Consider the following 25,559-nt stretch of genomic DNA (forward strand, 5'->3'; position numbering starts at 1 on the left):
ACACTGGTTAATAGGCAAGTATGAAAAATCCTGCAGTATTAATATAAACAAGAATTCAAATACAGAGTTTAATAAGAATACTTCAGTTAGGCACTTTACAGGTTAAATTCTAAAAGATCACCATTCTTTAGTTTGCTAAATTATTATGTTTAAGACTGCTTACTTTGAAAAATAGTATGTTATAGAAAAGTAATATTACATCCGTATAATGATGTAATGTCTAACTTTACTGAGAAAATATCAACCCTCCGGCAGGCAAAATATTTGCAATTACTCATCTAAATTTATAATGATAATTTGCATCTGTCTAGAACCTTCTATTTCTTTTCAGGTATGTTTAAACTAGCTGTTGGGAAAGTACTCTCCCTTTTCTTTGAAAAGGAAAAATAAATTCAGATAAGCATTATGGCCTTGCTTTGAATGAGATTTTTACATGACCTTAAAAAAAACAAGCAAATAAGCAATGAAACGAAACAAAACTTAAGTGTACCACCAAAGGACATGAATTTGTCTACTGTGCTGTAAACCATTTGGATACAACCAGTACAGATTTTGTAAAAATACAAGAAGGGTCCATGTTTCAGTCATGTATTTTTAAAATATGCAACCTTATTATTTAGATATTATTGGAGAGGGTGAATGTTTAACTTATTAAATACCATGGTGGTTTGAAATCCCTTTACAGACATCCATACATATTAGTGTACTACTGATACACTAAATACCTGTACTAACAAAATTCTTAAGGCTGGCTGCATGTTATAATCCATTAATCTAGTTACCTAGTTTGCCACTGCTTGTGTTTGTATGTGTGTGTATATACACACACATTTCTTTAAAATATTCAGATTGACACTCCCACTTGAGTTCAAATTAATAAGATTTTTCTGGACAGATCAAGATGACTCAAAACATAAAATAAATTTTCGTTAACTTGGCTAATAATAAATTGACTTGCAACATTAAATTTGATCTAAGCTCATCCTTCCCCACTTTCATTTTTTTTTTCTCTTTTAAGGTAACTTTTCATTCTTAACATAGTATACTGGAAGGCAGTGCTGTCAAAGTCTTCCAGTACAATCATATACTGACTGGTGTTTCACTTACTCAACCAGAGCAGTCCTAAGCTGCCTTCCAGCGTAATGTATCTAGATGCATAAATACACTCTCAAAGGCACCCTTTTTATAAGGAAAAGATTTAAAATTCAGTTGTTCTTAACAAGGAAATCCTATCCTGCACAGTCCTTGACCAAACAAAACCCCACATACCTGAATAAAACTGAATTCTCTCCAGTTTAAAGCATTGCTCACTGAAGGGATAGAAGTGACTGCCAGGAGGGAAAGTAAGCCAAGGCTCATTATGCCAAAGGAGATATACATTTCAATTCTCCAAACTTCTTCCTCGTTCCAAGAGTTTTCAATATTTGCATGAACCTAACAAGAAAGCAAATGTGAACTTCCTTTGTTTAGTAGAACATTAACTGATTCAGCACAGAGTTCACTCTTGGCATAAGAAGAACCTAGTCATATATAGACATATTTAAGTTGCACTAATTCAGTCTAACAAACCATTATAGAGAACATGTTACTGGATGATACTGCTCCAGGTGTAGGGGAAAAGAGAATTAAACAAAAGGAGGACAAAACTTTATCTTTCCTTGTATACGTGCTAGAATAAAGGGGCAAAGCTTTGCCATCACATTTGTAATACATCATCATTACAGGGACTCTGGAGTCCAACACCATAAAATGCCTAGTGGTTGGTTCTAGGGTGACACAAAAGAAGTTACTGGAGTTAAACTTAGTTTCGAAGTACTTTTACAAGCTGGTTTAAACTTGGTTGAGTATCTGGGATACAGTCTGGCCTTAGTTCAACTTGGATCCAGGCAGGGAATTTCTAAACTACGTCAGTATCTTCTTCCATCACATGAATAATATATCTCTGTTTTGTCTTTCTTCTCATCTTCTCTTCCTAGAAAGCTATGATTTCCCTGGCTATAAAGGCCAATGGAGCTCAAATATTTCTCCACTTGAACTGCCTAATTTAATATGATTCCCAACTCTCTGACTGTGTCATTTATATGCAGTATTTTTCCAAACATCTTTTACTTACATTGATAATGTGTGTATAATCAAGGCAGACAGTTAACTCTGAATTTGTGGTATTCTGTGTAGGGACTACCTTTAGAAGTTCTATTTACACTCAGAATATAATTAGAGTATAAATCAAGTATTGGACTCCATCAGCTGAAATTTTTTATTTAAATAAGTATCTATTAATGGAAAACAGATTCTAACTTAACAACAGTTTAACTTTGTCCAATTCCAGTTAACAAAACATACTTAAAATTTAACAACAACAAAAAGCTGCTTCTTAACCATTAGTTCCCTGAGGCAATCATACCATTATCTTGAAAGAGGCCCCAGAGTTGCTACCATCTTCTTATTTGATATCTATACAATACAGAATAACAGCATTACCCAGTGTACTCAGAGACTACAACCTGGATCTACCTGCTCTCCCAGTTCATTCATTCATCCCACAAATGGGCTGTTGGAGTGTCCACAATGTCTAGGCTCAGATCTAGGCACTGGGTATGTATCAGTGAAAAAGATGGACAAAGATCCCTCTTCTCATGAACTTACATTCTGATGGGGGAAGGCAAACACTGGTAAATGTATTTTTAACATGGAAGTCAAGTGTGTTAGAAGATGGTAAGCGTTATTAAAAAAAGAAAGGTAGAGCAGGGTAAGTCAGCGGGATTCGGAATACTGGTTGGGGTGGAGGCAGCAGCATTTAAAATGGTATCCAGCGTAGGACTCACTGAAAAGGTGAGATCTGGGCAAATGACTGGAAGGAGGTAAGGGAGCCAACTGAGCAACTATAAAAGCCTTAGTATCTCATTAAGAGAAGTGTTTTTTTCCCCCAGAAAGTGAATGGCTTAAAGGTTATCAATCTACTAATTAGAAAAATATTATTTTAGGTTTTATTGTTGAAACAAGCTTAATTACTAGATGCCACATACTTGGACTATGATGCCTTCGATCCTTACAAAACGCACATGCTTTTACACATTTGTTTTGGTGCAATGTTCTTGGCTTTCATTGAGAAATGTTATACCAAACAGCTTCAGGGAAACCCCTTAAATTACATTTGTGGATTGGGAATTATGGAGGAAAACCATAGTCTAGCTCATCATCAAGCCCCTTCCATGAAGTGCTCCCTAAGATTTTTTTTTTTTTGAGAGCTAAGTGCTAGAAAAGCTTCACCCGTGGAACTATTGTTTTCTAGTTTTTGATAACAAGAGCTTTGTAAATAATAGGGTCTCCTTTCTCATCGTGTTGAAAATCTCAAAGCCAAAAGAGAAGCTGTGCAGACACTCTTAGCAGAGGTGTATTCGACTTTTTTCTCCTGATCTTGTCTTCCTGTTCTGCTTTGTATTTTTACCAGTTCTAATTTTATCGTATATATTTACTGAGAGTTGCCTCATCATTTTGTGGAGCACGACCAATTATAAAACATTAAAATAATGAATTGTTGAATATTGAAAGCACTCATTGCAATTATAACATTGAAAAAAGGGGAGAACCCAACCCTCTACGTTTCTGCTTTTATTCTGTAAGGAAAAGGATGGTAGCAGCCTTTACTTGAAATAATTTTGAATTAGCCACATAATTCTTACGTGAAAACATTGTTGAAAGAACAATTATTTCCCCTCCCATAGTATACAAAAATCAAATTTCCATTAAAAGGCATGCAAAATTTTATGTTTTATAGTTTATACTAATAAAAAGTATTTTACTAGCATCAGATAAATAACAAGCATGTTCAGTACCTGCTGATAAGCCATGTTGAGAAACAAATATCTCTCTGACCTTCTCATTGGTAAGCAGAGGCTGTAGGCAACATGGACCACAGTGAAGAAAAAACTTAGTAATCCGAGCTGTTTTCTACACTGCAACCAGGTTTCCAACCAAGGTGGAAATCTCCTATACTTGGTGCCGTAATAAAGTTGATAAGCAGCTGCCAGGAGACCTGCTAGGTATACCAGGGAGAGCAAAGTAATGGCAACTATAGGTAAGGTTTTATTCACAATCTCAATAGGAATTTTGTAAAAGTCACTCTGTTGGTTTCTAGCATATGGATGAATCACATCTCTGACAAAGGAATAAAGGAAAAAAAATGTGGCCAAGCTTATAGCTACCACCACTGGCCCTCTCCAGAGAGTAAAGAGTCGTAGGGGTAAATTTTCAATCTCTCTGGCTGATGATAAGGATCCCAAGTCAACGGGAATGAAATTCAACTGGCGGGCAAGTTCAATAACCTGTTGTCGGGCTTGAATATTGTTGCTGCATATATAAACCTGTGGGAAAAATAAAAAGACTCAGCATTACCACCGTTGTTTATAAAAATGGTAGCAATCGCATGCTCCACTTATGGAGCATCACCTGTAATGAACCTGAGTGATGCAAATGGTTAAAGTTCAGGGGATAAGGCATTTATGAATGTATTAACCTATTACTAATAGGTTTTAAACAGTGTCATGAGAACAAAAAAGTCCTTGCCACTTATGATAACAGGACAATAAAATGCAGGAAAATGTAGCTGCAACCTCGAGCGTCAGAGGGGATCCCCCAGGTGGCGGGGGGGTGGGCAGGTGGAAAGAAAAGTGTACTCTTCTAGGCATGGTTCAGTAGCAGCAGCCGGGTAAGGCCTCCTCTCCAGGGGTTTAGGTGGACTTTGAGCTGCTGGTCATGCCCCTGCCCCACTCCACTTCCCTAATTCCCACAGGGGACAGTGTGGGGCTGGCACTCCCTGCTGTCATGAACAATATGTAGTTTTAGCACTGTAGCAGTTCTGTCTAGTAGTATGAGTGCAAACACTGCCCTTTACAGATATTTAGCATGACTGGAAGTGGGCATGCACTTTGGATGGCCATCTGCAATTAAAACCTTTAAATTATGTCATGATGCTATATTTTTTAATAAAATTTAATAAGATTTTAAATAAAATTTAGGTTTAGAAACCAATACACCAAGTATCTCAGAAAAACCATAATAATCTCAGGTATACTATTTCATTGGTCAGTATATTAAATTCTTTCATCTCTAAATAATGATGATATACCTGGCAAGTAAAAAAATTATAAGGCTTAGTTAATTTAAATAGAAAAGCAACTGTCCTTTTCTAAGACAAAGATACTACTTTTACAGAAACTCTAATGACGTGATGGGTGGAGGCAAGGGTAGGCTTTCAAACTATCGAAATCTGTTAGATACTATAATATAGTTGAAAATTCAACAAGTGTTTATTGAGCCCCAAGTTCATTACTGGAGTGAGCTGCTATTACTAATGGGTAGGCCACTTCATTCAAGGCTAGAAAAATATTGCTATAAAGTCTCCAAATAATGTTTGGGGAAAACAAATTCCTAAATATATCCCTAAAGATGTTTGTATAAGGACTCTAAAATAGACCACATAGAAATATTTGCATGTTTCTATTTATGTAATGGTGACAATATAACACTCTTTGGATTATTAATCTCAGATAACATTAGCCAGATGAAGGACAAATCCTATTTGAATGAATATTATATAATCATTTATGAACTTTTAAAATAGAGGTACTTTTATAACAGAAGTAAGAAAAAAGTATTCTAAATTAATTCATTACAGTCGTGACAATGGTGGAATAAATTTTTTTAAAAACTCATTTGGAAAAAATTTTGTATAAATTATAATATGATATAATATGATATAATAAGTCTAAAAATAAACCAAACATTCAAAATAAAGGCACAAACACTACAAAATACAAATTTAGACTATTTTGTAGCTTATTTTGAATTTCATCACTGTTCCACATTTTTTTCTGTTAAAAATTTAAATTTGGTATAAATATGGGTATATGATTAAATTCAGGTTTGTCTCACAGGTCCTGGTTCTAATTTGCTTATTCTATATCTACTGCTAAACTTTGGTGGATATGCAAAAGAAAAAAAAGATTCAGAAATAGCCTGTAGAAAAGCATATGTTCTTTTAGTCATTAAAATAAAGACTGGAAAGCAAATGGTTATCATGACTCTGATATACAGCATACAATGATATAATACTTAAACTTATTTTCTAAGGAATCGAATCAACTGTCTTTACGGACAAAAACAATAAAAGTGTTTTATAATCATGCTTAATTATAATGCATAAGCACATTTAAAAAAATTTTTTAACATATTTTATGTGTTTACTTATAAAAGCTCATTCCACAATGGTGTTGACCGAGCTCCCCATCTGCTTTATTCTCAAGTTGAACTGGATGAAGTTTACATTATTTTCCCAGATTTCCACATCATTTTGGGAATGGGAATGTGCCCTTACAAGGTCAGGACATTAATCTTCAGGTGCTCATAATTAATTTTCAAATGATAATCATTGGAAAGTGTCAGAATTTAGTTTTAAAATGTTTGATATTTGTTTAGCTGTTTAACTACAAAATACCAGATACATAAGAATAAAAATGTAAAATACATACCTGCCGGCTGGCATCCTTAGGTCCTAACTGAAGTGCCCAAGCTGAGACAACATTAAATCCTTTGACAATCAAAGAATCTGGGAATAATGACGCCAAATATTCAGCATTGGATTCTGGGTACTGGTTTATCCTCATGTTATTGCTCACATCAATCAGGATTTTACCCACAAGCAGATGTCTTAGGTCCCACAGGGAGGTATAATGTTCTCTATGTATAGCAACAAATATTATATTTGTTTTTGTGAGAGCATCTTCATGATGGGTGACATCTACCACATGAGGAAAAAATTCAGAAGCAAACTTAGGATTTCTACTTCCTATGACCACATGATAGCCACATCTAATAAGTCGAATCGTCAAGGATTTGGCAAAATCTCCACTTCCAATCACACCTACAGTGACTTTCCTTGCATCTTTGATACCATTTATGCCATTAGGTAAAAAAGTTTCACTAAGGCTCTTAGGGCTTCCCATCATAGAGATTGATTCCATGATACAGAACTTCCAAGATCACCAAAAATATCCTAGGGGAGAGAAAATAAAATGTTCATCAGTTACCTATTACTGAACATTAAAACACTTCTAGACATTGTAATACTGTGTATTTCTAGAGGTAAAATATTTCACCACACTTTAACATAGAGCACAGTAAGACACAATTTGTAAGCTAAAAAAGGATCACTATTCTGGTTTCTCTTCATATCATATAAATCTTTCGTGTTTTAAAAAAGCATCTCAATAGGAAAATTAACTGTCACAAAGGTGATGTGCTAAAGTGGGGCTTCTCAAATTTTAATGTGCACACAGATCACTTGGGAATCTCGTTAAAATATAGATTCTGATTGAGTAGGTCTGGAGGGAGGCGCGACATTCTGCATTTCTAATGAAAGCAATACCAGTGCTGGTCTGAGGACCCCTCTTTGAGCAGCAAGGCACTAGTGACGCAGGACAGGAAAGTCCCCAAATTGGGGTTTAGCTCAGGAGGGTACTTGGCTTTGCCTGGGAAAGAATTAAAGGACAAGCTGGTGGTGTTAAACAGCAACGTTTACTGAAGCAGCAGTTTACAGCAGCAGCAGAGGTACTGCTCCTTACAGAGTAGGCCTACCCCGTAGGCAGTGTGCCTAGAGTAGCAGTTCAGCGGCAGCTCTGCACTCATATTTAAACCTAGTTTATTTATATGCAAATTAAGGGGTGATTTATGCAGAAATTTCTAGGATGAGGGTTGTAACTTCTGGGTTGTTGGGCTGTTGCCATGGAAAGGGGTGGTAACTTCTGGGCATTGCCATGGCAATAGTAAACTGACATGGCACACTGGTGGGCATGTCTTATGGAGAGGTGCTTCTGCCCTGACCTCAGTTTGGTCCAGTGTCTGAACCTTGCTTCTGGAGTCAAGATCTGCCTCCTACCTCACTAGAGCACATGAGAAAAGAGACTGAGGTTTTCACTCAGAACTTTTTTGAAAAACACACTTGTAACAAGCATGATTACCCAGCTTCTGAGCAGATCAGAGGCAGCAAATCACAAATGCTGCTAGAGGCAGAGAGGACTGTGATACTAAGTGATGGATCACAAGACAAGAGAAGAAAGAAAAACCATTTTTTAAAAAGCCATTTAAGCCAAAACTGTCTAGAGTCATTTGAGGTGGAGGTTATAAAGTTCCCTATATACTTCAGTAGCTAGTGACTTTATCATTAAATGAGAGCTAGATAAATCAGCTAACAATGAACCCTGGCACTTAAATAATATCTTAAGAAAAATAGGCATCAAAATATAACAAAAGAGTAAATACCATGGACTTCTATCATTCACTCTAGATCTTACAATGTATCATTAAGAAAGATAGCTTACCTATGGAAAAAGGGATTAGTAATATGCTTATGGTCTTAAATTATATAATATTTATGAAATCTTTTTCTTCCCCTTTGTAAGAAACATGGCGGTGCTTTGGTCAAGGACAGGCAGAGGTAAGCATCCAGAGTGAGTTTACAGCACAGGCATATAACTTCACTTGTTATCATAGCCATGTAGACATAACAGAGAAGCTCACCACCATCGTTATAACATAGGGAAAACTCATCACTTGGCTCTAAGCCACTATTGTCTGTAAAAGGTATAATTGCCCTGCTGACACTGTACAGGCACTCTTGGGCCCAGAGAAAGAAAGAGTCAGAGCTGTCTGTCTTTGCAGACGGACAGGGGGAGCCAGGACACAGCTTGGCTTGCCCATGCCCAGAGAGAGAAATTGAAATAGTTAAGGTGCTGACTCCAAAGCCAAGGGAGAGCAGGCCCCGCAGCTGTGTGTGGGAGCCACCAGACTAAGCAGCCGAGACAGGATGGACAGTGTGAGAAAGTTGTTGATGAGAGTTGCTGTTGAATAAAATCATCTTTCACCTGCCTACAGCTGTTGGAGTATTCTTTCTGCTCATCCACCCACGCCCTTTGGACCTCAACATGACGCCGTTTTATTTGTTGGCTGCATAAACTATGATGCAGTTATTCTTCCTGGAAAAATCTCTCAAGTTATTTTTTAGTTGAGAGACTAACATCTGAAATGTTCATATTTGGAATAATTTGCTCAAGAATACAAATCAGGTTGCCATGAATTAGTGTCAAAATTGGGTCTGAAAGAAAAATACTCTTCCATTCTACCCTCATTGCACAATTTCTTTTATGCTCATAGCAGATGTGGACCACTTCAGAGGATTTAATGGACTTTACAGGCACAGGTGGAATGTTTCAAAAATATGTTGGTTTACTAAATGAAATTTGAAATGACTAGAGCCAGGAAAATTCAACTTTTTACCCTAGAAATGAGTCACATCCAGTAACTCCAAATACATCAGTATGTTAAACTTTAGAAAGACAATAATTATCGTAATATTACTTAATGTTTATATAGGACATAATGTATTTCAGCTCTCTTGTGGTTTTTACGTATTAACTGATTGAATCCCCACAACCACCCTAAGAGACAGATGCTAATACCGTCACACCCACTTTGTAGATGAGGAAACTGAGACCTGCAGAAGATAATTAATTTATCCAAGGACATAAAGACAGAAAACAGGGGAGCCAGGATTTGAACCCAGGTAGTCAGTCCAGCTGAGACATGTGTTATTCAGGTGTACGTATGGAGTTTAGGAAAGGGTGTTTTCTTGGGGTTATAAGTATCAAGGTGTAACAATTATAGTTGTACTCAAATTAGTATGTTATTCCTTTTTCTTTGGTCATTTCATTCCTCCTCAGCGTTACCTAGGAGTAACCAATCCTGGGAAAGAAGAACTTTTACTATTTTTAAATCAATTACACGTTTCATTTCACACCTTTCAAGACAGACCACTCCCTTGGCGTGGTCCATGCACCCAGAAGGGCAGGCAGGAGTCAGAGGTACCAGGGTAGGAAAAAAACTGTCAATATCCATTTGGAGATGTCACTGGCAATGCTGGGCATCAAGAGCGGTTAGAGAAACCAGAAGTAATGAAATCCATGCTCACTTCATTCAAAAGTTAATGGTAATCATGTGCATTATCTAAGGGTAAAAAAGGTTGCTAGATTCACACAAGGGAATCCAAGTTTCCTATATCCCAGCCCGGAGTTCTTCTGAGTATATACCATAGCATCTCCCAAAATATAAGAATTGCAAAATCTTTAAATCTAACAATCATGATGATCAAGACTTTTTCAAACAGAAACAAAAACAAAACAACATTAATTATCTGTTTATTTTACAAAGCAAGCTCAAACCCCTTCTGTAAATCAGAATGTGAACAGGTAAAAATTTTAATTTGCTGGGGGTTCCTTTATAGTTGACTAGTCTTTCTTCTCTTGCTGCTTTTAGAATTCACTCTTTGTCTTTTACTTTTGACAATATGGCTATAATGTGCTGTGGGGAAGACCTTTTTGTATTGTATCTTTTTGGAGATCTCTAAGTTACCTGTATCTGGGTGTCTACATCTCTCACTAGACTTGGGAAGTTTTCATTGTTGAATAACTTCAAATGCAAATGGATTAAATTTTCCACTTAAAAGATATAGACTAGCAATAGATAAAAAATCATGACCCAACTGTATGCTGGGTACAAGAAACCCATCTAACCTATAAAAACACATATAAGACTGAAAGCAAAGGGATGGAGAAAGATATTCCATGCAAATGGAAACCAAAAGTCACTATACTTATATCAAATAAAACAGAGTTTGAGTCAAAAACAGTATAAAGAGACAATGAAGGTCATTAAATAATGATAATGGATCAATTCTAGCCAGAGGATATCACAATTCTAAACATATATACACCCAACAACAGACCACTCAGATATATTAATATAAATAAAATGTTATCAGATCTAAAAGGAGAGACAGACTCCAATACAACAACGGTTGGGGACTTCAACACCCCCTGCCAGCATCTGACAGATAATCTAGACAGAAAATTAACAAAGAAACATTAGATTTAAACTATACGTTAGAACAAATGGACCTAACAAACATTCACAGAACATTTTATAAAACACTTACAGAATACAAATTTTCATCAGCACATGGACATTCTCTAAGAATGACCATGTTAGAACACAAAATAAGACTTGACAAATTTTTAAAAAATCAAAGTCATATCAAGTATTTCCTCAGACCACAATGGAATAAAACTAGAAGTCAATAACATGAGGACCTTTTGAAACTGTAAAAATAAATGATTAAACAACATGCTTCTAAATGACTACGGTGGCAAAGAATAAATTAAGGAAGAAATCAAAAAATCTCCCTTAACAAATACAAATAAAAATGCAACACACCAAAACCTATGAGATACAGCAAAAGCAGTGCTAAGATGGAAGTTTATAGCAATAAGCACCTACACCAAAAAATCATAACAATTTCAAATAAACAACGTAATGATGTACCTCAAGGAACTAGAAAAGCAAAAACAAGCCAAACCCCATATTGGTAAAAGGAAGGTAATAATAAAGATCCGAGCAGAACTAGACAAATTGGGACTTAAAAAACAACACAAAGGATGGATGAAACAAAAAGTTTTGTTTTTTGAAAAGATAAAATCGATAAAGCACTTGCTAGACTAACCAAGAAAAAACGAGGAAATACTCCAATAAAAAATCAGAAATGGAAAAGGAAACATTACAATTGATACCACAGAAATACATAAAATCGTGAGAAGTTATTATGAACAACTACACACCAACAAACTGGAAAACCTAGAGGAAATGGATAAATTGCTACACACATACAACCTACCAAGATTGAAACAGGTAGAAACGGAAAACCTGGACAGACCAATAACAAAAAAGTTGAGGCAGTAATTTAAAAACTCCCAATAAAGAAAAGTCCAGGGCCACATGGCTTCACTGCCGAATTCTACCAAACTTTCAAAATAGACCTAACACCAATTCTCTTCAAACTATTCCGAAACATTGAACAGTAGGGAATTCTGCCTAACTCATTCTATGAGATCAGCATTAGCTTCATACCAAATGCAAACAAGCCTCAACAAAAAAGAAAACTACATACTAATATTCCTGATGAGCACAAATACAAAAATTCTCAATAAAATACTAGCAAACCAAGGGCCAGACATGATGGCTCATGCCTGTAATCCCAGCACTTTGGGAGGCCAATGCAGGAGGATCGATTGAAGCTAGGAGTTTAAGCCCAGCCTGGGCAACATAATGAGACCCTCATCTCTACAGAAAATTTAAAAATTAGCTAGGCGTGGTGGCACACACCTGAAGTCCTAGCTACTCGGGAGCTGAGGCAGGAGAATCACTTGAGCCTACAAGTTGAAGCCTGCAGTGATTTATGATTACATAACCACACTCCCTCCTGGGCAACAGAGCAAGACCCTGTCTCCTAAAAAGTGTGTGTGTGTGTGTGTGTGTGTGTCTGTAGAAGCAAACCAAATCTAACAACTCATAAAAAAAACACATCATGATCAAAGGGGATTTATTCCAGGGACACATCCCAGGGATACAAGGATGGTTCAACATATGCAAATCAATAACTGTGATACATCACCTAAAGAGAATGAAGGACAATAACCATATGATCATCTCAATAGATGCAGAAAAAGCATTTGAGAAAATTTAGCATCCCCTCATGATAAAACTTTCAACAAACTAGGCATAGAAAAAATATGCTTCAACATAATAAGGGCTTATATGATCTATATAATAATAACAATAGCTATCATTATTTTGAAATAGGGAAAAGCTCAAAGCCTTTCCCCTATGAACAGAAATAAGACAAGGATGCCACTTTCACCACTTCTAATCAACATCGTATTGGAAGTCCTAGCCAGAGCAACCAGGAAAGAGAAAGAATATAAGGTACCCAAATTGGAAAACAGGAAGGTCAAATTGTCCCTCTTTGCTGATGATACGATCTTAGATCTAGATACACTTAAAGATTTCACAAAAAAACTCTTAGATCTGATAAATAAATTCAATAAAGTTGCAGGATACAAAATCGACATACAAAAATCAGTACCATTTCTATACACCAACAATGAACTTGCTGAAAAGGACACCAAGAAGGCAATCCCATTTACGATAGCTATTAAAAACAAAACAAAACAAAACAAAAAACTAGGAATATATTTAACCAAGGAGGTGAAAGTTTGCTACAAGGAAAACTACAAAGCACTGTAGAAAGAAATTAAAGATGATATAAACAAATGGAAAAATATTGCATGCTTATGGATTGGAAGAATTAATATCATTAAAATGGCCATACTGCCAAAAGCAATATACAGATTCAATGCAATCCCTATCAAAATACCAATGTCATTTTTCATAGAATTAGAAAAAGCAATCCTAAAATTCATATAGAACCAAAAAATATCCTGAATAGCTACAGCAATCCCAAGCAAAAAGAACAAAGCTGAAGGCATCACACTACCTGACTTCAAAATGTGTTACAAGGCAATAGTAACCAAAAAAACATGGTACCGGTATAAAAACAGACACACAGACCAATGAATGCAACAGATTAAGAGAATCCACAAAAAAAAAAAAAAAAAAATCCACACATTTACAGCCAACTGATTGTCAACAAAGGCACCAGGAATATACACTGGGGAAAGGATATCCTCTTCAAATACATGGTACTTGGAGAACTGGATATCTGTATGCAGAAGAATAAAACTGAACTCCTGTCCCTCACCATATACAAAAATCAACTCAAGGTCAACTAAAGACTTAAACATAGGACCCAAAACTATATAATTTCAAGAAGAAAACATTGGGGAAATATTTGAAGACACTGGTCTAGGCAAAGATTTTATGGCTAGGACCTCAAAAGCACAGCAACAACAACAACAACAAAACAGACAAATGGGACTATATTAAACTAAAAGACTTCTGTGCAGCAGAGGAAACATCAACAGAATGAAGAGACAACCTATTGAATAGGAGAAAATATTTGCAAACGATTAATCTGACAAGGGACTAATATCCAGAATATACAATGAACTAAAAAAATTCAACAATAAAAACCAAATAATCCCATAAACATGGGTAAAGGTCATGAATAGACATTTTTCTGAAGAAGACAAACAAATGGTCAAGAGGTATATGAAAAAATACTCAGCATCACTAATCACCAGGGAAATGCATATCAAAACCACAATGAGACTTCAATTTATCCCAATTAGAACTGCTATTATGAAAAGACAAAAACAACAGATGCTGACAAGGATTCAGAGAAAAGGGAACCCTTATACGCTGTTGGTGGAAATGTAAATTAGTACAGCCACTGTGGACAACAGTATGGGAGTTGTTTCTCAAAAGACTAAAAATAGAACTACCATACAATCCAGTAATCTCACTACTGGGTATTATCCACAGGAAAAGAAATTAGTATATCAAAGAGATACCCGTCCTCAGGGTTTTTTGTTTGTTTGTTTGTTTTCTTTGCGCACTATTCACACTAGCAAAGATATGGAATCAATCTACATGTCCATCAACAAAAGGATAAAGAAAATGTGTTATGTATACACAATGAAATATTATTCAGCCTTAAAAAAATGAAATCACGTCATTTGCAGCAACATGGATAGGAGTGGAGGCCACTATGTTAAGTGAAATAACCCAGGCACAGAAAGGCAAATATCGCATGTTTTCACTCGTGTGTGGGAGCTAAAAAAGTGGATCCCATGGAGGTAAAGATTAGCATAAGAGATATCAGAGGCTGGAAGGATGTGTTGATGGGAGGAGGGGATGAAGAGATGTTGGTTCATGGATACAAATGTACAGTTAGAAGAAATAAGTTCTAATGTTCAATAGCAAAGTAGGTTGCCTATAGTTAGTAACAATGTACTGTGTGTTTCAAAGTGGCCAGATGAGATGACTTGAAATGTTCTTAACACATAGACATGATAAGTACTCAAGGTGATGAATTCCCCCCAAATCCCAACCAGATCATTACACATTGTACGGATATGACAAATACTCATGTGTACCCCATAAATATGTAACATGTATCAATTTGTCTTAAAAGTTAGTGTAAGCAGGCTTCTTCAAGAAATAAATCCTACTTCCCTCAAGGTTCTGAAAACCCTACTGGCCAGTGAGTGTGACCTGAATATTGCTGACCTGGCTTGGCACTATGCTTATGGTAGCAAGGGAGAGTCACACTGTTTTGGCACATGGAGAAGCAGAACTGCAATCTCAGAGTTGCTTCTGAACGTAGCTACTGAAGCAGTGTTTCTCAACCCTAGGTGCATGCTCTAATGATCCAGGGAGTTTTAAAACACAGTGATCACAGGTCACCCCCACCATCCAGTTTTCGTTTAATTGGTCTGGGGTTCATCCTAAGCCACAACATTTTTAAAAAAAGATTAGCAGATGGTTTATTATGCAACCAAGATTGAAAATCACTCTACTAAAAGATTCAGAATTCAATCTAATACTTATTCTAATAATCATTTGGCGATAGTAGATGTGGCTTTTTGACCTTCACTTATGTTAATTTTTACATTGTTGTTTGTAGTAATGAAAAATTACAATTGTGAAAGAGTAGCAAGCAGTTACCTTTGAATACAGGACGCTGAATACGCATGCAGTTCTTTCCCCTTTTCCACTCAAGGAGGAGCAGTATCAGAAGGTCCACTCACTATTTTGCAATTTCCTCCCTCCACTTTCTGGGAAGGGCAATGCCATTCCTTAAAATGCGTCACTCCTTGCACAGCACACTTTGTTCCTGTTGTTTCATAATATTCAAAATTCAGAATGTTTCTATGACTATATATCTTCTTTCTGTTCTATAAGGGGATCCCCTCCCCGGTTCTCCAGACATCACGATCCTGCTGACCTGAGCAGACCGGTGTTTCTAAGGGAATGACTCACTAGAAAGGCACTTGTCAAACTTTAATGCAAATATTATCACCTGGGGATCTTTTTTAAATGCACACTAAGATTCTCTAGGTCTAGAGGGAGGTTAGACATTCTGCATTTCTCACAAGCTCCCAGGTGATGCCCATAGTGTCTCTACCTTTTCTTTTGATGTTATTCATAAGGAATCCAAATTAAATAACTGATAAAACTGTCATTTATAGGCTTGGTGTGGTGGCTCACGCCTGTACTCCCAGCAGTTTGGGAAGCCAAGGCAGGTGGATCACTTGAGGTTAGGAGTTCGAGATCAGACTGGCCAACACGATGAAACCCCATCTTTACTAAAAATGCACAAAAATTAGCCAGGGGTGGTGGCAGGTGCCCAGCTACTTGGGAGGCTGAGGAAGGAGAATCGCTTGAACCAGGGAAGCAGAGGTTGCAGTGAGCTGAGATCGCACCACTGGACCCCAGCCTGGGCAACAGAGTGAGACTCAGCCTCAAAACAAAAACAAAAACAAACAAAACCAAAAAACAACTATGTCATTTATAGAAAGTTGTGTTTTCATGGTGTAGGGGTAAAAGGGCAGGCCTAAGTTTCTGCAATCACTTTGATCCTTTGAGTCTCGATTTCCTTTGTTAAATGGCAAACAAATAGGTTATACTTGACTCTGGTGGTAGTTTCCAACACTAAATAAGTCTTGAAGCTGTGTGATAATGGTAATATCACCACCCTATATTTAACACTTCAACTTCGGGAGCTCAATCTAAAAGTGTGTGTCAAGGACATAGTTTTCTTGAATGGGCATTTGACTTGCTGTACACATTTAATACTTGAGAATGTATTATTATGATAGGGAATTCAGTTACACTCAGCTAGACAGCCTCTTAAGGTTTTCAGTTTAGAAGGATTTCCTGAACATTCCTGAAGCTGAATGGCAGCTGTTGTGCTATGTTAATTTTGAAAAATAGAACCTAATTTGTTTCACACATAAATAGGACATTTATTATTGGATGACAGCAACTCTGAAAGGGCTGTCCGCAGAGGTTTTGATGATATTTCACAACCTGCTGATTTGGAGAGGCCATCAAGAAAACATAACTCTCCAGGGTCATGAGGTGGGGTGGCGTAACCTTCACTTTGTGGGCCCACATCTGAACATCTCTTCTTCATCGTCTCTCCTGCAAACACCCACTCATGGTACTTCACCATACCTTCTCCCTGTCCTTAATGCTGTCCTCACTGCTGTCCTCTACTGACTTCTAGTTTATTCCTTATGACTGCAGACTCTGGCTCCCAGTATACACATGGTCATCCTCTCTACCCCAATAACTATCACGTTTTTCCTGGACTTTATCATTCAAGTGGATGAACCATTCAACTTCAGGGGCTATTTGCTTGACTTATTCATTGGAGGTAATGAATTTTTGCCTCTACCCCACCTCAGTCATTCACTTCCTGAAATCTCCAAGCACTATCTGCAGGACTTCCAATAATCTTAGTTTAAATATCCACACTGATAATTCTAGACAGCAAAAGAAATCTGATCTGTTGACCTCGACCTCTCTAATTGCTTAATATCCTGTACTCTCCATCAGCCTGCTCTGGTATCTCTTTAAACCGAGACTAGATTTATAGTCACTCCCTTGAAAAGATCCTTAACTCTCTTACTCTCCATCATATCTGCTTGGCAAAACTCTAGTCCTGGAAGAACCCAGCTATCCATTTTCTCTGTATCTGTATCCACGTTGGTGAAGGTTGCTGGAGAAAAACCAGAAACTGAGCTCATTAGTTTCACCTTAAATTAACAATCACCAACTTTACCTATCAAAGACCAGTCTATCCACTTATGTCCTGGAGAGCCTCCGTTTTTTGCCTCCCCAGGGAATATGGTTATGACCTCTTTCTGTGACATCTCAAACTTCACAGGTTCAAACCTGAACTTTTTCCACCCAGACCTGGTCCCATTTGCCTGGAAATGTGTAAATGCCACCATTACCCACCAGTTGCTCCAATCAGAAAATTGTGAGTCATTCTTGAGTCCTTGCTGTCTCTCAGTTTTGACATAAAATCCTGCACCAACTCTTGTTCTCCAACATATTTCATAAATCCCTCTCCACCAATACCAGGCTAGTTCAGGTTTCTATCATCTCACCTGGACTCTGCAAACATTTCCTAATGGGTCAGCCTACTTTCTCTTTGGACCCTTTCCAAACCATCTGCACAGCAGCTAAGATCATCTTAAAATGTAAATCATCATAAAAAGTCTCTCCTTAAAATCAGTGCTCCTTTACTTAGAACTACAGCCACCTTCCTATCACATAGAAGGTCCCGAATGAGTTTGCCCCCGCTTCCCCTCTCTAACCTCAATCTGTATTGTTCACCCACAGCATCCTCTTCTAGAAGGAGAAAAGAACAACCACTTTATGTACCTTGGGAACTTTTCATATACTGTTCCATCTCTATAGCAGAATAATTCACTCAGCCCTTGTTAAATTTATTTTGTAATATTTTATATAATTGTTTCTTTTCTGTTTACTATTTCTCTCATTGAACAATAAGCTGCATGAGGGAAGAACCATGTTTGTCTTATCCGTGATCACTGCCTCCACATTGTCTGGCAGTGTAACTTAGGATGCCATAAAAATTCTTTGTTATGTAATGCATCAAAAAAATTCAGGACAAAAAGCGAATAATTCTCTAGATCAGACTTCTCTTTTTGTTGAAAAGACATGTGGGCCCTGAAGGGGTAGGTGATTTATCAATGTTGATATTATGTTATGTTAAATGTTATGTTATGTTAAATATTATGTTAAATATTATGTTATGTTAAATGTTATGTTAAAGTCTCAGTTACCTCAACGTCCTGGTTTCTGGCCCAGCAGGAATAAATACATCTCCTGATGTCCTATGTCCTCTATCACACCTGCAGTCTTACTCTTTCGCATTTTTGGTGTATCCTCTTTCTCACTTTTCTAACTCATTTACAATCCTTTCTTTAAAAATTTGTCTTCACCTGTCCTGTTTTTTTTCAGTATTAAAATACAACTATGCTCATTCACCACATTTTCCATAGCACCAGTACAATAAAAAGTGACTTGGATAAAGCTTTTCATTTCCTTACTGCAAATTTGCTCAAGTTATCATTCTCAACATTGTCTCATTTCCCCATACCCTGACAGAGTGACTAGCTAAGAGGCAGAAAGTGCAGCTACCCCAATGGCAGCATATACAGTTACTCTTATGTTTCTAAACATCCTGCAAATTATTTAGGACGGGTGTTTTGTTTTGTTTTGTTTTTCCATTAAATAGCCTCAAGCTTTGAAGCAACCGAGAGAGAATCGGAGTAAAAAAAAATTATAGGGTTAAAGAAAGAAAAAAATAAACAGAGATCAATAAAATGAAGAAATAATAAAGTGGAGGAAAGGAAGGATGGGGAGGTGCTTTAGAAAACAAAAACGGTTCCAAACAGCGGGGCTGTTAAAAGGACTAGAATCTAAGTCAGGAGGTTGGGGGTGGGGGTGGGGCAGGAGTCTGAATTCTGTTTCTCCTATAGTGATGAGCGACAATTAACTATGGCCTGGACTGTCTTTCCATCTAAAAAACTAACTGCCCGAGGAGTAAAAACTGACACCAATCCTTCTCCACGGGGTGGCAGAGATAATAAATGGAAATCTCCCAACAAAAATGCTCTTTATCTCTCTGCTCTATTTTAAGAGCAAGATTTTTAGGGCATAATTTTCAACAAGTTTTGGCTGAGGCTGAACACAGGGCTCAAAGATAATTTAGGACAGTCAAAGAAGAGGCCAATTACTTTCTAACAGAAATGGCCTAAACACACCACGATTACATTACTCGGAAATAAACAAAATGACTGCTAGAAATACCTGTTCACAAGCAGCACTGCACGATCTTCCATGAAATTCCCTGCATCAACCAAAAGTAGCAGGGAGACTACCAAGGGGGCGAAAGTAACCTGCCTGTCCTTTCCTGCTGGGACCCATCCTACCTGAGACAATGTCTCCTGGCCTTCTTTCTCCTGGGCCCAACCTCTAGGACTTGCCCTTAGCTCTAGGAGACCAAGAGGAGGAGGAGGGGGAATCAGTGGAACAGACACCCTTCTCCACCCTTCTCACTTTCCACCTCAAGGTGCCAGGAGATCAGGGACCCCGCAGCTCAGGGCGGACGCCTGCTGAGGGCGCGGAATCGGGGAGAATGGATGCAGCTCGTGGCGCCGACTGCATCTTGACCCTCAACTCCGCCGCCGCCACCTCCTTTCACGCTCCTCCCCGACCCGCTCACCTCAGCGCCCCCCGCGCCCTCCACGCCGGGCAGGCGCGAGCCTTGCAGCTCCCCGGGAGCGGCGCCGACTCCCCAGGGCCCACCCGGGGACCAGGGCCTACGGACTGCACCTCCGACTGGCGGCTGCAGGGTGGCTGCGGCTGCGGTCCCGCTCCAGCTGCTTCCCCGCCTACCCAAGCTGGATCGTGTACAGCCAGGGAAGAGGCAGGAGGGAGGCGCGCGGAGGCCGGCTTGGCAGTGACGCGCCGCTAGGGGCTGCGCTTCTGGACAGCTCGTGGCACCCAGGGCCCGAGGAACGCCGACAGGAGTCGGGAAGGGCAGTGGAGAGCCGGGGAGGAGTCGGGGAGCTCGGAGGGGGCGGGGGTGTGTTGGGGGAGCTGGGGAGGGCCCAGAGCACCGAGAGGGAGCCAGCAGTGAGTGCACTAGGGAGCCACACACACACGGCTCGGCAGCTTTGCGCACCCCTCTATCGGGAGCGGCTGAGTATCCGCCTGGCTCGCCTGCAGGGTTCCTCCCTGGTCTTCAGGAGATTCTGAAGCAGCTCTAGAAGAGTAAAGCCCATTTTTCTACTCCGTTTCTTTTTGTAATGTGGGGTCACCTTTCCGCTCTAGAAATTGCTTTTCTGACGCGATTCCTACCCCAACTCTCGCCAAAGGGCCCTGGTTCCCACCTCCCCAGTCTTAGCTTCTGACAAGCCTCCAAGAAACTGCGCTTTTTTCTTTTGTAGGTGTTCTTTTGCCCCATGTTTGCCCCACCCCAAACGTCTTTTGACTAGACTGTGTCCTTGGAATAAAATGTTCCGAAATACCCTTTCATGAACACTCCCTCGGATAGGAGGACCCTCACAGACCATGAACTGCAGAGATTATTCTGTTGACTTTGACCTTCACTCTAGCTGGTGCCCCGCGCGCGAGCTTTGGTGTGGGGGAAAGGAAGGTTAGGCCTTGAGTCAGGAGACCTGTGTTCCTGCGAAAGCCACTTACCTTCTGGGGCAGCTATGGCTTTGAATGTTTCAGGGAATCCCCTGAGAGCACCTTTGGCTCTGGGTTTCTGTACATTTTCTCCCTGCAGATTACCAAGTAAAAGTACCTTTTATCTTTTGTGTAAAAGTTGTCAGTAGAAGAAGCAAGAAATCTTTGTTCCCAAATGTAAAATCAATTTACCAAAAATTCTGCAATTTGGGGAAATTTTTTTTCTTACATTAGTAAAGTACCATTTCAACAAATTAGGTTTAAAAATTTTCCCTCTAGGTGGTTTATTAACCAGACAAACAATAACAACAACAACAACAACGAGAGGGGGTCTTAGATCGATCACTGGGGCACTGCACTTTCCCCTTTGTAGTCCATATACAGATTAACCTTTGCAAATGCTGCTTTGGAAATACATCCTTTGTTTGACTTGAAATGTAACCCCTCCCCTACCACCAAATATTATTAAGGTTTAAAGTTTAGGCAGAAGCTAAGGTTTTAACGATGTGTCAGAGTGTGGAACCATCGACAGCTGGTAGAATACTTTCCATTTTGGTTACTGGAAACAAGTCATTAAATCTAATATCAATTTTAATAATTTCGCTTCAACAAAACTGTCAAATAATGAGATTCATGGAGTTTTTTCTAGTAGTTCTTCTGGAGAACTTGTGGAGAAAATTCATGAATCTTAGCAGTTAACGAAAAGTATATAGCTTTTCCACATATTTTTAAAAGCCATAGAATTATATAACTTCCCCACAGGGTTATTTTTTTATTTTTTTATTTTTATTTTTTTTTGAGACGGAGTCTTGCTCTGTCACCCAGGCTGGAGTGCAGTGGCCGGATCTCAGCTCACTGCAAGCTCCTCCTCTCGGGTTCACGCCATTCTCCTGCCTCAGCCTCCCGAGTAGCTGGGACTACAGGCGCCCGCCACTTCGCCCGGCTAGTTTTTTTTGTATTTTTTAGTAGAGATGGGGTTTCACCGTGTTAGCCAGGATGGTCTCGATCTCCTGACCTCGTGATCCACCCGTCTTGGCCTCCCAAAGTGCTGGGATTACAGGCTTGAGCCACCGCGCCCGGCCGCCCACAGGGTTATTAAAACGAATTGCACTTTCTAACTTCTACAACCATAAATTATAGTGTAAAACATGTAGGTAAGCCATAGATTTTAAATATTTTTAAAAGCTGTCTTAATATGGGCTTTGACTATTTAGAAAATAAAGTAATGTGAAATCCCTTTTCCCAAATGAGAATCAGTGAGTCAACAATTTGCAGTTTCCAGAAGGGATATCTCTTTTACATGCTTGAACTACTAAAATAAGCAAATATCTTTGATGGAAAATCTAATGTTACCAAATGTGTTCCAGAAGACTGTTGGTGTTAATACACAGCACCATTCCTTTAACTTCCATGGTAACTAATTTTATCATTGTTTTTCAGTTGGAGATGGAGAGTATGAAAATGATTTTGCAAGACTTTTCCAGGTCATGAGGTGCTCTCTGAGAAATCTCTTCTGTTCCCTAAAGTAGTAAGTGACTCAACTGAAGTGAAGCAATAATTATTAAATGGATCTCTAGTGGCCTAGAGGTATTAACACATTTTTTTTCTTTGAAGTTATTATGCAACTGAATGACTTTAGAGTGGTAGTTCCCCAAATGTGTGACTTTAGGCACTAGTTTGCCTAAATGCTGCTCTAGAAACTCATTCACTACAAAAATATTTATTGAGCCACTTCTATATGCCCTGGCTGGCACTCTAGGAACAGTGGTGAAGAAGACAGATATATTTACCTGTCCTGATAGAAGTTACAGTTTGGTGAAAACGATAAATTAGTAACAAGTGCAAACAAGATTTATACAGATTTATTTACACAAAATAAATGTAAGTCGTGATGTAAATAGATTTTGAGATAAACAATAAGAGGAATCTCATTTTAGAGATCCACAATGTATGTTAATAAAGGCTCTGAAAATTCCTATAGTAAAAACATTTAACTTAAGCTATTCCCCAAAACCCCAAATTTGTTTTGAACAAATTTGTTTGTAAGCAGCGCTTATAATAAAATAGAATAATTTTTGTGAAATGTTGCTTTGTTTTGAAACCAAAGAATTTAATAAACATAAAATTCTGTTAACATCCCCTTACATTTATTTGTCAGGGTACATTCATATACTTCAATAGATTTATACATATAAATACAATCTGTTTGAAATAGACTGTGTTTGCACATGTTTATAGCAGCACAATTCACAATTGCAAAAAATACGGAACCAGCCTAAATGCCCATCAACCGAGTGGATAAAGACAATGTAGTATATATACACCACAGAATACTACTCAGCCATAAAAAGGAATGAAATAATGGCATTCTCAGCAACCTGGATGGAATTGGAGAAGATTATTCTAAGTGAACTAACTCAGAGTGGAAAACCAAACATCATATGTTCTCATTCATAAGCTGGAGCTAAGCTATGAGGATGCAAAAGCATCAGAATGGTATAATGGAGTTTGGAGACTCAGGGGGAAGTGGGGTGAGGGGTAAAATACTACATATTGAGTACAGTGTACACTACTCTGGTGATGGGTACACCAAAATATCAGAAATTACTAGAAAAGAATTTGTCCATGTAACAAAAAACTACGTGTTCCCCAGAAACTATTAAAATAAAAAATGAATTGTTTAAGTACGACAAAAAAAAGAAATACACTGTCTTTGAACACAAAATGATACAGAAGGATTTATAAATCTATTAAAATGCCCGAATGTACATCTGTACAAAACACATATTTATAATTAACATTATTTCATGAACATATTTCCAGAGATCAATGTGGTCTAAAGTCTTATAATTCTTAATGTCCATATAATTTATATATTAGTATAGACTAGTTTTCTTTTTCTTTTCTTTCTTTCTTTCTTTCTTTCTTTCTTTCTTTCTTTCTTTCTTTCTTTCTTTCTTTTTTTTTTTTTTTTGAGACAGGGTCTGAATCTGCAATCCAAGCTAGAGTGCAGTGGCATGATCAAGGTTCACTGCAGCCTCAACCTCTTGAGCTCAAGTGGTTCTCCTGCCTCAGCCTCCCAGAAGCTGGACTATGGGCACACGCCACCATACCTGGATAATTATTTATTACTTATAGAGAGGGGATCTCCCTAGGTTGCCCAAGCTGATCTTAAACTCCTAGGCTCAAGTGATCTTCCCACATCACCCATCCCCCTCACAAAGTGCTGGGATTACATGTTTGAGCCACTGTGTTTGGCCTAGATTAGTTTTCTGAACCCTAAATTTTAGGAAAGTACATTTTCTGATTCTTTAACTATTATAAGTAACACCACTTTAACCTCCTTGAGCAAATTACTCTTTGGGGTAGTAAGTGATGGGAATATTTTCTTGGGATATATTTTTAAATGTGGGTTTCTTTAATTAAAAGAAATTTTATTTTTCTGTTTACATAGTCTCATATTTCTTTCCATAACAATTGAAAAATCATTATAAAAATATGGATGTACTTTTATCTTTTACATTCAGTATCTCATTGACACTGAATTTTATTATTTGTATTTGTTTAAATTGATTAAGGAAGCTTCAAAATGTGTATAATTTCAATATATCCCTAGGAAATAGCAAAAATACCTGGAGGAATTTGACTGGATAGCTTCGGTCATAAATCCATAAAAGGCGTCAAAGCTATTTCCCTCCCAATGTACCTCTCTGCGAATTCTTCTAAACTAATTTTGTGGTAATTTAAAAAATTTATCTAAAGTTAAAGGAATTTTCAGAAAATTTCAGCTATAAGCATTGGCTCTAGATCTGCAGTTGGTATAGACCTGCAAAGTTGACTGACAACCAGTGTTAGAAAGAGGAACCAAAATTTGAATAGAGGCTTGGTGTAAGGATAGTTGTGTTTGGGGGATCCCCGTAGGAAGGGAAAACTTTTCAGGCATTTAAAACAATATATCATGGCAGACTATCAGCAGGGCTTTGGATTTCTTCATAGCTTTGAAGTTAGCAAGAAAAAATGGAGACAGTCAATCTGACCCATGTGCTTCCAGCATTTGATGACCTGGGCTGAATTCATGGATATTGCCAGCTATAGATTTTAAAATTATAGAGTTTTTCTGATGATAATCAGACTCTCCTTAAATATAAACATATAATCATGTCCTAGTGTCAAAATATGTCTTCATATTGGTTTTTAAATCTTCAAACACTGGTCCAGCCATTCCCTCACTCAAAGAGCACTCAGCTCCTTCTGTCTGTTGCTAAGGATTTAGTCTATGCATAGAACAGTGTTTACATTGTAGGTATTCTTGAGGATATTAGAGCTCTCTAGCAAATATTTAAAATGCATATTTTCAAAAAAACAAATTATAAAACATTATAATCTTAAACATTTCATCAAATTTGATTCTGGAT

General features: G+C 37.9%; 1 protein-coding gene across 11 annotated transcripts in view; it reads right to left on the bottom strand.

Moving 5' to 3' along the window:
• Positions 1–20,348, bottom strand: part of STEAP2 (STEAP2 metalloreductase) — a 28,153-nt gene extending 7,805 nt beyond the window's left edge. For 3 of the 11 annotated variants that reach the window (XM_005550286.5, XM_005550285.4, XM_005550282.5), the window contains exons 1-5: positions 20,174–20,348; positions 15,574–15,742; positions 6,531–7,054; positions 3,837–4,364; positions 1,270–1,434 (exon numbers count right to left, since the gene is read on the bottom strand). In XM_005550286.5, coding sequence (XP_005550343.1) covers positions 1,270–1,434; positions 3,837–4,364; positions 6,531–7,022 — 1,185 coding nt within the window. In that variant the 5' untranslated portion in view covers positions 7,023–7,054; positions 15,574–15,742; positions 20,174–20,348. Of the gene's footprint in view, positions 1–1,269; positions 1,435–3,836; positions 4,365–6,530; positions 7,055–15,573; positions 15,743–19,758; positions 19,799–20,173 lie in introns of those variants that run through there. The other 8 variants (XM_074035577.1, XM_065542377.2, XM_074035576.1 and 5 more) reach the window with 5 other exon arrangements.
• Positions 20,349–25,559: the final 5,211 nt, after the last annotated feature.

Source organism: Macaca fascicularis, chromosome 3 (assembly GCF_037993035.2).
Source record: "Macaca fascicularis isolate 582-1 chromosome 3, T2T-MFA8v1.1".
NCBI lineage: Eukaryota > Metazoa > Chordata > Mammalia > Primates > Cercopithecidae > Macaca > Macaca fascicularis.